General features: G+C 42.1%; 1 protein-coding gene across 2 annotated transcripts in view; it reads left to right on the top strand.

Moving 5' to 3' along the window:
• The window catches only part of CUL4A (cullin 4A), a 73,567-nt gene extending 61,366 nt beyond the window's left edge, over positions 1-12,201 (top strand). For both annotated transcript variants that reach the window (XM_044288384.1, XM_044288385.1), the window contains exons 16-21: positions 599-706; positions 1,696-1,809; positions 5,370-5,475; positions 8,469-8,641; positions 8,738-8,890; positions 11,621-12,201. In XM_044288384.1, the coding sequence (XP_044144319.1) occupies positions 599-706; positions 1,696-1,809; positions 5,370-5,475; positions 8,469-8,641; positions 8,738-8,890; positions 11,621-11,716 (750 nt within the window). In that variant the 3' untranslated portion in view covers positions 11,717-12,201. The remainder of the gene's footprint in view (positions 1-598; positions 707-1,695; positions 1,810-5,369; positions 5,476-8,468; positions 8,642-8,737; positions 8,891-11,620) is intronic.
• The last annotated feature ends 1,738 nt before the right edge of the window (positions 12,202-13,939 follow it).

Genomic DNA, 13,939 nt, shown 5'->3' on the forward strand with positions numbered 1-13,939 from the left:
ACTTACCTGTTCCCTGGCACCCGCGTCCCTCCAGATCCTTGCACGGCCACCATTGCATCTCCCAGTCACCCGCAATGCTAGGGAGGTTGGTCACAATCACGGCCTGCTATTGGCTGCTTCTCCCTGTCACCGGATGTTTTGATCCGCGCGATAGAGAGATCCAGTGGTGGCTGTGCAGCGATCCGAAGGGATGCGGGTGCCGGGGACCAGGTAAGTATCATCTATAGGAGTGGCCTGAGTATTGTGGGGGGTATTTATACTATTGGATAACCCCTTTAAGACATCAACATAATGAGATAAATGCATCATAACTCCAGACAACAGACTTTTGCGCTATACGTGCTTGTTCCTGGTCCAGGAATGTCTGTTTTCCAGGGTTATGATGCACCTTGCGATGCGGATGTGTTTTCTGGACTGGTGAGTGCCACTATGAATCTGTCCCTTACTTGCCTATTGATTTTACTGTGCTCTTTAATTAAACCGCATGGCGCCCTAGATCTGACTGGGAGAACTGGATTGGCTGGTATATTGTACCTCTGTGGATTGTCTTTAAAAATATATTTATAACTATGATAAATTATATTGTATTTTTGTACAGTATATGCAGAATCACAGTGATCCTGGCAACATAGACTTGACCGTCAATATACTGACAATGGGTTACTGGCCAACCTATACCCCAATGGATGTGCACTTACCACCAGAGGTAGGCAAGTATAAGAATTTTTCCATTACAGCTTCACTTGTTTTCTTGTACTATACAGGTTTTCATTTGAAGCTTTTCTCATTTTATTCCTTTATTTAATTATGAACTAGAGAACGATTTACATTATTAGAGTTTACATTATGGCTCACACCCCTTTCTTTTACCAGTGCAGTAAAGTGTGTCAACCGTTGTATAACCCATAGGCTATTCCATTGTACAGGACTGCATGGTGGCAGTCGTGACCCACACACACCATGTGACCTCTGGCAGGACAATAAACATGCACGTGGCACTGTTTTCACCTCCATATGATTCCAGCATACAGTCTACATCTTGTTATTTTGTAGCTAACTGAATGCTGAGGATCACATGACCTTATTTGTGAGCTAAAGCATTTCGTTGTGCATAAGCAATGGTCTACTGCACTGGTAGGGCAGCGCGGTGGCTCAGTGGTTAGTATTGGGTCCTGAGTTCGAATCTGAGGAGGACAAAATCTACATGGTTTTCTCCCACACTCCAAAAAACAAATACATATACGTAGCCATGCATTTACTGACATAAGAACAGACATGTTCTTTTCTCATAGTCCTATAAGGCTACTTTCACACTAGCGTTTTTTTGCGGATCCATCATGGATCTGCAAAAACTCTTACGTTGCAATAATACAACCGCATGCATCCGTCATGAACGGATCTCGTTGTATTATGTCTTCTATAGCTATGACGGATCCGTCTTGAACTCCATTGAGGCAAACTGATGCATTCTGAGTGGATCATTTTCCATTCAGAATGCATAAAGGGCAAAACTGGTCCGTTTTGGACCGCTTGTGAGAGCCCATGACGGATCTCGCAAACAGCCAAAACGCTAGTGCGAAAGTAGCCCAAGTCATATTGAGTTGGAAGATGTGTTTTCCAACTTTTCCACCCCCAGCCATTTTTATTCACATGGTCAGGTCTATATGTTATTATTTGTCTTTTCCTCCCTTTTAGATGGTAAAACTTCAGGAAATATTCAAGACTTTTTATCTTGGTAAACACAGTGGCAGAAGACTTCAGTGGCAGTCCACGCTCGGGCACGCAGTATTAAAAGCAGAATTTAAACAAGTAAGTGCACAGTGACTGCTTATCGTAGACATGATTGCTTCATCGCTGTCATGTGCTTTATTATCAGGCGCTGTCATCTAGTTACCTGTTATGTTGTCAAGCCAAACATGATGTCCATGCATTTGTATGGGGGAGGCGGAAGAGATAGCTGTCAGACAGCAATTATCTAAAGTGTCTGGGCAGCTTTAACCTTTTTCTAGGAGGCCAAAGTCTGAATGAGTCAGTCTTGCATATCAAGACACTGTAAAATTCTGATAAGAAGTCACATCATGTTACACCATTCGCTTGAAGTGCACTTTTGTGCTGCATGGCTATCATTTTGCAGTTTTTATTTTCACTCCCAACGTCTAAAATTCTCAGTAAAACCATGTCATGTGATAAAGATTGCATCTTGCCACTTTAACCACTATTTGGTCATATCGCATTGACCAAACAAGTTTCTCAAGCTGAGATGTCGAAGATTAAACTTGTGAGAAGAGGACATGGAGCTAGCAAATACTCTTCACAAAATGTGCTATACTAATTTATGATAGAAATCTAATGATAGTGACTGAGAGTGCATTTGATCAGAATATCCAGCGATTTACTCTGGCATACACAAGAGATGGCTATTAGATGACAGCTCCTGCAGCTTAAAGCTTTTTCATCCAGCTCCGCGTTAAACTCCAAGCAGGGGAGAGTTATATGCACGCAGACACATTAGACAGATGTACAATTTCATATCGAACGTGTATGGCCACCTTAAAGAGGACCTGCCACCACAAATCTGCAGTGCAATCTGCAGGCAGCATGTTATAAAGCAGGAGTAGCCGAGCAGATTGATATATAGCTTTATGGAGAAAGATTTAGTAACACTTGTAATTTATACACTTATTACACTGCTATTTCTGACTTCAGTTGTACACGGGGGAGGTATTATCAGTGATTTATAGCATTAACATGCACTGACTGAGGCGCAATTATCGGGAATAAACTGTTACTGCCATTGCTCGTCCTCTTACAGATTCATTGTTACCGGGCAGCAGATTGCTGTTTACACAGCTCAATTTTCTGCCCAGAAAAGATGATTGAGGTGTCTGCACCTACAATTATTTCTCCCCATGAACGAGAATTTTGCACGTTCATCACATAATCTGCCGCACCTTTGCACAGGGCGATTATCAGAAACTAGTGTTTGTTCACAATAATTGCCCTGTGGAAATCCAACAATTAAAGGGACACTGACAGGGCCAATAAGCATATTGAGGTATATATATGGCACTACAGGTCTTATAATGGGTATTACAATCATATAAGTATCCCCCCTGTCCACATTATACATACAGTAAACTTTAAGTTTTATAACCTGCTCCAACGGTCTGCAATCTGCCCAAGGGGCGGTGTTTCACCTCTCTTGCGCCAAGCCAGCCTCCCCAACTGCCGCTTTGAAGCGCCGCCCAGCTCATGAATATTCAGTTTGCTGGGCGGCTTCTGTGGTCCCCGCTCTGAAGCGCTGCGCTTAACAGTGCCCTGCGCATGCGCCGGATCTTGTGAAGTCCGGTACAGTAAGCGCTGCCCAGCTCGTCAATATTCACTTCGCTGGGCGGCGCTTACTGTCCCCGACTTCACAAGATCCGGCGCATGCGCAGGGCACTGTTCAGCGCAGAGCTTCAGAGCGGGGGACCGCAGAAGCCGTCCAGCAAACTGAATATTCATGAACTGGGCGGCGCTTTAAAGCGGCAGTTGGGGTAGGCTGGCTGGGCGCAAGAGAGGTGAAACGCCGCCCCTTGGGCAGATTGAAGACCGTTGGAGCAGGTTATAAAACTTAGTTTACTGTATGTATAATGTGGACAGGGGGGATACTTAGATGATTGTAATACCCATTATAAGACCTGTAGTGCCATATATATACCTCAATATGCTTATTGGCCCTGTCAGTGTCCCTTTAAGGCGTATTTACACTTGCCAACTGAGCAGGCAATTATCAGGAATGAACCCTTCCTTCCTGATAACTGTTCGTCAGTGGAGGTAAAGAGATGATCACTCCTATAGATGGGGACAAGTGATGGCTACTATTTCTGGGCGGCAGATAGCTATTTACATAGCTTGCTCTGCTGCCCAGAAACAATTTAGGTGTCCACATAAACAATGATTTCACCCGGGACGATTTTACACGGGACAATTATTGAGAACAATTGTTCATAGATAAGTAGCCTGACAATTGCCTCTTGTAACTCCTGTTTTAGTGTGTATGCACAGATCGCTATCAGTCACTAATAGTTGTACAGGGGAATGGTCGTAAGTGCAGAAAAAGCAGAGACATAAATGTAGAATTTACATGTTTTACTGAATCTTTTCCCACAAAAAAATATATATATATTTTAATCTGCTAATTACCTTGCATTTTGTGGTGGTGGGCCCTCTTGAAGACTTAGAATTATTTATGTACAACTGAATTCAAGTCTATTCTGCACCAGACTCAGCACATCAGTGCCTGAATACAAAGTTGCCCACCAAGCAGGACTGGAGGTCGGGTAACCTCCTGATATAGATGTGGGTTCCTGAGGAGGGACTTGTATCAGATATTTATGGCCTATTCAGTGTATATTGTATAAGGTCTGAGATGGGATTACCACTTTAATTATAATTTATCCTGGTTCAGGCAGTGCTGAAAGTGCTTTGGGTGCTGTGCAAAGTGATGTGAACCCTTCAGATATTCTCTTAGGATGTATTTATATAAGCCATTTAAAAAGATAAATCAGAGATGCTCTCCAGATCTCTGTTTTTATTTATATATATATATATATATATATATAAAAAGGTTTTAATAGCAGGCAAGAAATAGAAATAAATGATGTTTATGTATGTGCAATGGATTTAGTTAATGTAGTCCCTGATTTCAGTTAGACGTTTGCCATGGGATGCTGCTTCTTTACATTGCATTGTGTATTGGGAGTTGTAAAGGTTTGATCTGATTTTCTTTCCCACGGTCGTAAGTAAATGTATTGTCATATATCCAGAATGATCAAACACTGTATAGTGAAGTCCTTTAAATCCCTTCTTAGTGAGGACATTTTAAGTGCCAGATGACTGGACAGGCAAACTTTTAGCTATACAAAAAACTTGTACTCATAAAATATAGAAATCTACAAAACAAAGTAGTTTGAAGTTTATTCCATACCCCTTCTATTGGTCACATACTTTGCGTCCATAGTAATGTAACGTGTAATGTCGCTGTGTCGTCATTTGTTGCCATCATTATGTAGAAAATGTGGTTTTAAGTAGAACACACAGGCAATGCAGTCACATGACATCTCACTATGGATGTGGCCTAATTATACCATAGGATGGAGACTTTAATGGTATATGCAAAATTAAATTTTTACAATTTTATTATTATTATTTTATTTTATTTTTTTATATCTGGTCCTGCTCTGATCTTTTAAAGTCTAGAGATGCATAAAATGTGCTAAAATCCGAGAGATGAATTCCATGTGATTATCTGCTTGATTTTCTGACAGATCTTTCTTTACTACTGACAAGGATTTAGTTACTTTTATTTCTTGAACTTGTTTCTCTAGGAGAAGAAAGAACTTCAGGTATCTTTGTTTCAAACCCTGGTGCTCCTCATGTTCAACGAGGGAGATGAATTCAGCTTTGAAGAAATTAAACTAGCTACAGGAATAGGTGAGAGAAAGATTGTCATATTAGCAATGCCGTATTATACACCCAAGTATAAAGGTACCTGTAACAGCCTCCATAGATGCCAGCCAAACTACTATTCCTGCCAACTACTGTACCTGTACACTTGTAGGCTTGGGTGTATCGAGTGTGTATGTGTTCTCGCAGTGACTTGTGACATGTCAGTGGGGAAGATTAGGGACACCCCTTCATACACCCCTTCTCCCCTGACATTCACTTAATGTTCATGGCGAACTTTAGAGACTCTTTAGGGTACATTCACACAACAGTTTGTGTTTTGCAGTCCGCAAAACACAGATACTGGCCGGGTGCATTTTGCTGAACGCACACGGCCAGTGCTATGATAGAAAGACAAGAATAGGACATGCACTATATATTTTTTATTTTTTTTGCAGGGCCGTGGAACGGAAGTACAGATGCAGACAGCACACTGTGTGCTGTCTGCCTCTTTCGTGACCCCGGTTGTGTGAATGTACCCTTAAGGTGCACCTTTTTTGTCCTGTGTGTTCCGTTTATATCTGATTTAAGTGGAATATTGCAGTTAAAATTGTGCCAGCTTTTCAACTTATGTCATCCCCTACGGCCACCGTCCCGCCCCCCAACCCCCCCCCCCCCCTTTTCAAAAAATAAAAATAAAATAAAAAAATGGGGATGAAAAATAAGTGCATTCAAGCTTTTGTACTCTATTATCAAAGGTTAAAAGACACCCTAGAGTTGCAGAAGTATGACTTCATATAATAGGTAAACAAGAAAATCATGCACACCATTCAAAATGCACCAGATTTGTTACAGAGAATGCAAAATTCATGGCAACTACACTCTCAAATTGAATTGGTGCAAAATCTGCTATTGTGGAGGCATTTCTTTTATCAAACCCACCAGAAGCCCATTCAGAAGTCTGTTAAAGGGGTATTCCGGTTATAACAAGTTATCCCGCATCCACAGGATAGGGGATAACGATCAGATCAGCGCTCCCGTAGACATAAATGGAGCAGTAGTGCGCATTTCCAACCAGCTGCTTCATCCATTTCAAAGGGGCTCCAAAGGGTAGAGGGTCCCAGTTTTTGTTATCGTTGGGGGTTCCAGCAGTAGGACCCCCACCAATCTGATAGTTATCGATATCCTGTGGATAGAGGATAACTTGTAACCGAAATACCTCTTTTAATTCACAATTTATTAGTCACACAGCAGTTTTGTGCAAGTGTTGCAATATTTCCTATTAACCTCTTAAAGGGGTTGTGCCACAGATAGAAACCTATTCCACTCAACAGATATCCATCATATATCACTTTCCCCAAATACCAGCATTAAGCAAAACTGCCTTATTCCAAAGTTTTTAGCCTAAAATTCCACCTTGTGGAAAATCTTTTTTGATTTTCAGTGGCTGGTTACGTCCTGCATTGGAGCCTTATAATGTAGGATGTGTCATTGGTAAGAACAAGGGGCCTGGTTAGTGTCACATGTCGGGTCACACCTCAGTGCCCTAAGGGCATGATGGGACAGCAGTCGCATGACAAACCAGGAGGTAAGATTCAAGCAGGGGGGATAAGAGAAAACTGCAAAAGAGGTAAATCTGAAAAAAACAATCCATGTTCACATTGCACCTTTTGACATCAGAAATTTGGTGTGTATTTTGTGCCAGAAAGCCACCGGCAGCTGCACAGAATCTGCCTCCCCTTGTTCTCAATGGGAGGCCGCGCTGTGGTTTTTAGTTGTGACCAATATGAAGGAAAAACATATTCTTTCTTGACACAGCCACGCAGAAAACAACAGTCTCCAATTGAGAATGCCTGGTCGCTTTTTGGCACAGAATCCATGCCAAATTTCTGATGTGGAAATACGCATTTTGAGCACACCTTTTAAACTATTAAAATCTTTATCCTGCACGGATGACACTGTAACGGAGAACTAATCAAAATGCTTGAATCGCGCTTTTATGGGTCATCTCACCTCCCTTAACAGAATTGTATAAAAAGTAATCAAAAAATGTCTTGTAAAACTAGTTAGATACAAATATACAGTTATGGCTCTTCGAAAGCTGGGAGGGAAAAATTTAAATTGGCTGGCTTCTTAAAGTGTAATAGTCATTATTTTTTTATTTTTTTTATTTATAGGGGCAGTGATGCTGACCATTTTTGTAATATGGGAGATTCAGCCTGCACAACCCCTAGCAGGTGCAGATTGCTATGGCGAAATACAGATACAAACGCAAAAACACAAAATGCAATCGCACACTGCAACCAGCACTCTGCCCTGCCTTTATGCTGGATGCGCTCCCTGGACTTTATGTGGCTGTCATGGCCCATAAAAGGTAGGAACTAGTGTTAGGGACCACTCATTAAGGCGACCTTGACGTGGTGAGTGGCTTATTACGCTTTGGCCAAAATGTACACCAATGCCTTATTCAACATCCAGCATAAAGGCAGGGCAGAGTGCTGGTTGCAGAGTACGATTGCATTTTGTGTTTTTGCATTTTTGTAATATACTTTGATTCCTGAAATTGTACATCTCTATTAGAAAATAGCTCTTAAGTAGCCCATTTTGAGCCTTAGCATCGCTCTTCTATTTAAATAACTGCGGAGAATTGCTCAAAACTGACTGTTATGTAAACGGAAGACAGAGGATCGTTGCTAAGCCTCAAAATGGCCCACTTTAAAGCTATTTTTCTAATAGAAATGTACAATTTCAGTAATTAAAGTATATTACAAAAATGGTCTGTATCACTGCTCCTACACATTACAAACATAAAAAAAGAACGACAGTTACACTTTAAGGATTTAAGGTATATCCAGGGCCTTGTTCTTGAGATATGCGCATGTCCCTGTGGTGGACCCGCTCCTATTGGACATTTACAGCCTATCCCGTTGATATGCCAGAAATGTTTGGATGGGACAACCTTTTTAATACTGTAGTTACCCTTTGTAAAACGTAAGGTTACTAGTTTCTGATATATTGTGGTGATCTTGTGTCCTTGTCAGAGGATAGTGAGCTGAGACGAACTCTACAGTCACTTGCTTGTGGAAAAGCAAGAGTGCTGAATAAAACGCCAAAAAGTAAGGACGTTGAAGATGGAGATAAGTTTAACTTTAAGGAGGACTTTAAGCACAAGTTATATCGAATTAAGATCAACCAAATTCAGATGAAGGAGACGGTAAGATGCTTTATTTTTTTTATATTAATCAGTTCTTTACTTTAATTTTCTCTCCGTAACATAAGACAAATGAGGCTGTTCATTATGTCTTTGCAGGTGGAAGAACAGGTTACCACGACAGAAAGAGTTTTCCAAGACAGACAGTACCAGATTGATGCAGCAATTGTACGCATTATGAAAATGAGAAAAACCCTTACTCACAACCTTCTGGTCTCTGAACTATATAATCAGTTGAAATTCCCTGTAAAGGTAAATAAAGATTTTGTGTATGTTCTGTACATTTTTCATACAACATATTTGATCTTTAATGGGTCGTTTAAATAATTGTACCTTCCACAGTCTACCGCAATTGGAAGCCAAAAGTATTAAAAGGGGGCAGTAGTAACTCATAAAACCTAACTTTTAATAGAAAATAAATGAACCTAGGAGAAAGGTACACAGTCCTTCTGGTAACTACAGCCCCCAATTATTGCCCAGAAGGTCCCAATGGACCTATACCATAGCAACATACAACAAATGACCCTAAGTAGGGTGTATAGGGTGGATCGGTAATAAATAGATGGTTCTTGCCAGTCCAGAGATTCTACAGGGTATGGACGTGGCCTTGGATCAGGATAGCTGTATTGTAGTTCTGTTCCTTTGATGTTGCTACTCTTGACGTTGGTTTTCTTCTGACATCACATCTGGTAGATATAAACGAAATAACCGAATCCTATACTGTTCCTAGTATGCCCTTTCAAGGCTATCGACGACCCTAATGACCTCCTAATATGGAGTCATCGCCCTGAAAAGAGCGGCCCCATCCAGAACCTTTTCCTTTCTGGAGACCCTAGACAGCCCTACCACTATACAAAACTATATTGTAAGAACAGTGCCCAAAGAACCAAAAAATAAATAAATACATTTTTAAAACAAAGAAACTGTGTCAAACCTCCCCCCCCCCCCCCCCCAAAAAAAATAAAATAATTAAAAACAACTCACAAGGGAGTTTGTAGTGTTCCAATGCGTTTCAGTTTTTTAGCCCCGGAATAATCAGGGGGCGCGAGGCTGAGGTGTCCTTAACAGCCGTGGACAATCTATAAGTCCACATAGCTGGAAATAAAAATATGAAGTCACTGACCCTAATGTAGATGGCAAAAGAGAGTAAAAGTGACCGGCACCTCAAAATCTTACAGGAGGGACATCGTCAGGATCCCTACTTTGTGCTTAGGGTGGCAGCGTTTGTATAGCAGCGCTAGCCTCACCCCTACGCGGGAGCATTAACTAGTCCCAGTGCCCCACCTTAGTGTACCCAATGTTCGGCACGTTCGGGCCGCGTTGGTTTAACGATTCCCCCGTTTGCCCGCCTTGTGCCGAGTCCTATGACGCTTGCACGTTCCTACATCAAGGAAGCAGCCGGGAGGGGGCGTGGTCAAGGACACCCTGGTGTACGGGTGTTATTCTGCCTATCCTATGCATAGTGGGTGGAGAAGAAGGGCAGTACTTCAATGCGGAGCGAAGTCCTTCCCTATTACATTAAAGCCTTGTCAATGATCATGGGCTAGATATGGAGCGCTGCATGATTACTCTACAAACGCTCAGCCGGCATCATCTTCTTTCAGGACCTGCAAAAGGACCTTTGACGTAATTGTTCTCACCACGTGGTGAGCGGTGACGTCAGCGCAGGTCTTGCTGAATGAAGATAGAATCTTATATCTTAATTCAGGAGGACCTGCGCTGACGTCACCACGCTCACCATGTGGTGAGCGCAATTGCATCATCAAAGGTCCTTTTGCAGGTCCAGAAAGAAGATTATGCCGGCTGCGCGATCAAGTAGATAAGGTGCGTTATTTTGTTTTTGTTTTAACCCCTCGATTTGTTTTAACCCCTCGATTTTTTTTATGTTTTAACCCCTCGATTGACATTGTACTATGCATTCTGTATTAAGAATGCTATTATTTTCCCTTATAACCATGTTATAAGGGAAAATAATAATATCCACAGAACACCAAACCCAAACTTCAGTGAAGAAGTCCGGGTTCGGGTCTGGGTACCACATTCCGTTTTTTATCATGTGCGTGCAAAACGCATTGCACCAGTGGATTGAAAAGTGAACAACGCAATCAAAACTGACTGAAATTGTGTGCGCACTCGCGCAGGTTTCCCGCAATGCACACGCGACGCGTCTGGAGCAAATCCGGGACGCCCGTGTGAGAGGCCTTATGAAGCCCTGATAAAAGGGTAGTGATAGTGCACTATAATTTGAAAGTCCTAGTTTTATGAACAGTGAATTGTGTTTGCATCACTATTAAAGGGGTTTTCCAGGATTTTTATATTGATGACCTTTTCTCGGGATCCGACACCCAGCACCCCCGCCGATCAGCTAGTTGAAGAGAAGAACGCGATCGGTGCGAGCGCAGCCTTAACTTCATTGTTTACCTGCTTGCTATCGACAGGTGTAATTACAAGCCCCCCTATTCATTTCAATAGGACGGCTTGTTCCTATACACTTGAATACTACAGAGCCGTCCCATTGAAGTGAATGGGATGACTTGTAATTACACCTGCTCACCGCTGCGCTGTCGACGGCAGGCAAGTAATCTATGAAGGGAAGGCTGCGCTTGCATAGTGTGTGGCCTTCTCTTTAACCAACTGATCGGCAGGGGTCCCCAGTGTCAGACCACCGCTGATTTAATATTGATATACTATCCGGAGCATAGGTCATCAATATTACAATCACAGAAAACCCCTTTAAGAAAATGGTCTGCAAAGGGTCCTCCAAGTTCAGCAGTTGGGTTCCAAATTTCTTCACTTCATTCGGTACCTGCCAAGTCCCTATGTCTGTCTCTTGTTATTGGGGCCACTATGAAAATGCGTGCTTTAAAAAAACAACAGGATACACCTTCAGCCTGCTACTGCAATTTGCTGCAGTTTTCATCCTTATGGATATTTGTACATTTCTGTTGCTCAGTAATAACATGAAGTTGTGTTTTTTCCCAGCCTGGAGACCTGAAGAAGAGGATTGAATCATTAATTGATAGAGACTACATGGAAAGGGACAAAGAAAACTCAAAGCAGTACCATTACCTGGCATGAGGAACTTGCCGCCGCTGTGGTCGTGTGGTGAAGAAGTAGATAGACATTAAGTGCTCACCTAAGGTTTATTGGCAGAGCAGCAGACGCTTGACATCCCAGCATTAATAAACCTTAGTAATATTCAATTAGTATTATAGGTAATTTTGTTTTGTGTGACTGTTTAAAGGATGTTCTACTAATTATTTTTGGCATATGCGCATAATAATATGTAGCCTTCTGTTTCCCCAGTCAGCAGTGACATGTACTTTATTTCTGCTCATATTCTTCTATATTATTTTGGCTAGTCACACTCATCACCACTGCAACAACCAGTAGGCCCTTAATGCTGCAATCCTTATTATTGGTTGAGAGCCGAATAAATTGCAGGAAACCCAGCTATTACAGTATATACTGTGTTCTTTTTAAAGAGCATCTGTCAGCAGATTTGTACCTATGAAACTGGCTGACCTGTTCCATGTGCACTTGGCAGCTGAAGGCATCTGTGTTGGTCTCCTGTTCCATATGTGCCTGCATTGCTGAGACATATGAAGTTTAAATCTATGCAAATGAGCCTCTAGGAGCAACATGGGCGTTGCCATTACACCTAGAGGCTCCACTTTCTCTGCAACTGCTGCTCCCTCTCCACTTTGATGGGGCTAGGCAGTGAAAACCTCATCGTGCCTGCCTGGCCCTTTCAGTCCAGGTGCATAGGGAGCGGAAGTTGCAGAGAACGCCAAGTCTCTAGGAGTAATGGTAATGCCTCCATTGCCCCTAGAGGCTCATTTGCATATATTAAAGCTTCATTTTTCTCAGCAATGCAGACACATATGAACATGGGACGAACACAGATGGCTTCAGCAGCCAAGCGCACGTGTAACAGGTCAGCCAGTTTCATAGGTACAAATCTGCTGACCGATGCCCTATAGAATTACAACTAAACTATAAACTGTGTATCTACGCTTTAATACTGGGCACCTGCTTTACAGGCTGTGAAGTTGGGAGATATCCGCCTATAGACAACGCCATAATGTGGCACAATGCTGCAGGTGTCTATACCAACTTTATCCTAGGGTGAACCATTTCTGCTTTCAGTGTCATTCAGGGTCCATTCACACATCCGTGAATGTGTGCGCACCCGTTCTGCAATTCTGCGGAACGGGTGCCGGCCCATTTATTCTCTATGGGGCAGGAATGGATGTGGACAGCACACAGTTTGCTGTCCGGATTTTCAGGGCGCGGCTCCGGAAAAAAATAGAATATGTCCTATTCTAGTCCGCAATTGCGGACAAGAATAGGTAGTTCTATGGGGGTGCCGGCCAGGTGTATTGCGGATCCGCAATACACTACGGACATGTGAATGGACCCTTACTCTATTTTCCACAGTCTGTGACATAACAGCTTGTCGCTGTCCGTGTGCTGGCTAACGTATGAACTAGTGATTCTGCCTGACTTTCAATGACAATTCAATATAAAATGTAAGGATTCCCTTCTCTGGTAGATACCTGACAGAGCAACTGACTTGCCATTGTCTCATTCTGAAGTGATAACACTGCAAACAGCCATTGGTGGAGATTACCAGAGTACTTTACCCGAGTGATTAATCAAGGTCGCTCATATTACTGTACTAGCATATTACACGTCTCCCACCATTGCACATGAAATGTACTGAACATTATTGCTGCCTTGAGAGGTAATTGACCTTTATTAATCATTCCCGCTGGAGCACTTAGTAGGGTTTTTGAAAGAAAAGCCTCACCACAAATAAGTTATTGCTGCCGTTTTCAGAAGAGCTTTCAATATGCAATTTCTAAGCGTAAATGACATTTGAATGAGGACATTTGTACACTGTAAACAATGTAAAAAGATATGGGTATTTGCATTTGCTAATAAAATTATTTAAGGCACAAATGTCTGTATTTGTATGAAGTGGTATACTATCAAAGCTAATTTTCTGTTTCTTCAAAGTGGGAAGACTTGTTGAGCTATCTCTCCCAAATTCCCCATGTACATCCATGCTAGGCCAAGCGTTTGTGTCTTCGATGGGGAGCGAGAAAAAAGCCGCAGCCAGCCGCTTCTGGCTAGTAGCTTATCTTCCAGAAGAATAAAAGGATTAGGTGTTGAAATTCAAAAGGCTTAGGACTCTGCACACAAACGTATTTTCTTTCAGTGTCCGTTCCGTTTTTTTTTTTGTGGACTGTATGCGGAACCATTCATTTCAATGGGTGCACAAAAAAACGGAAGTTA

Source organism: Bufo gargarizans, chromosome 3 (assembly GCF_014858855.1).
Source record: "Bufo gargarizans isolate SCDJY-AF-19 chromosome 3, ASM1485885v1, whole genome shotgun sequence".
Lineage (NCBI taxonomy): Eukaryota > Metazoa > Chordata > Amphibia > Anura > Bufonidae > Bufo > Bufo gargarizans.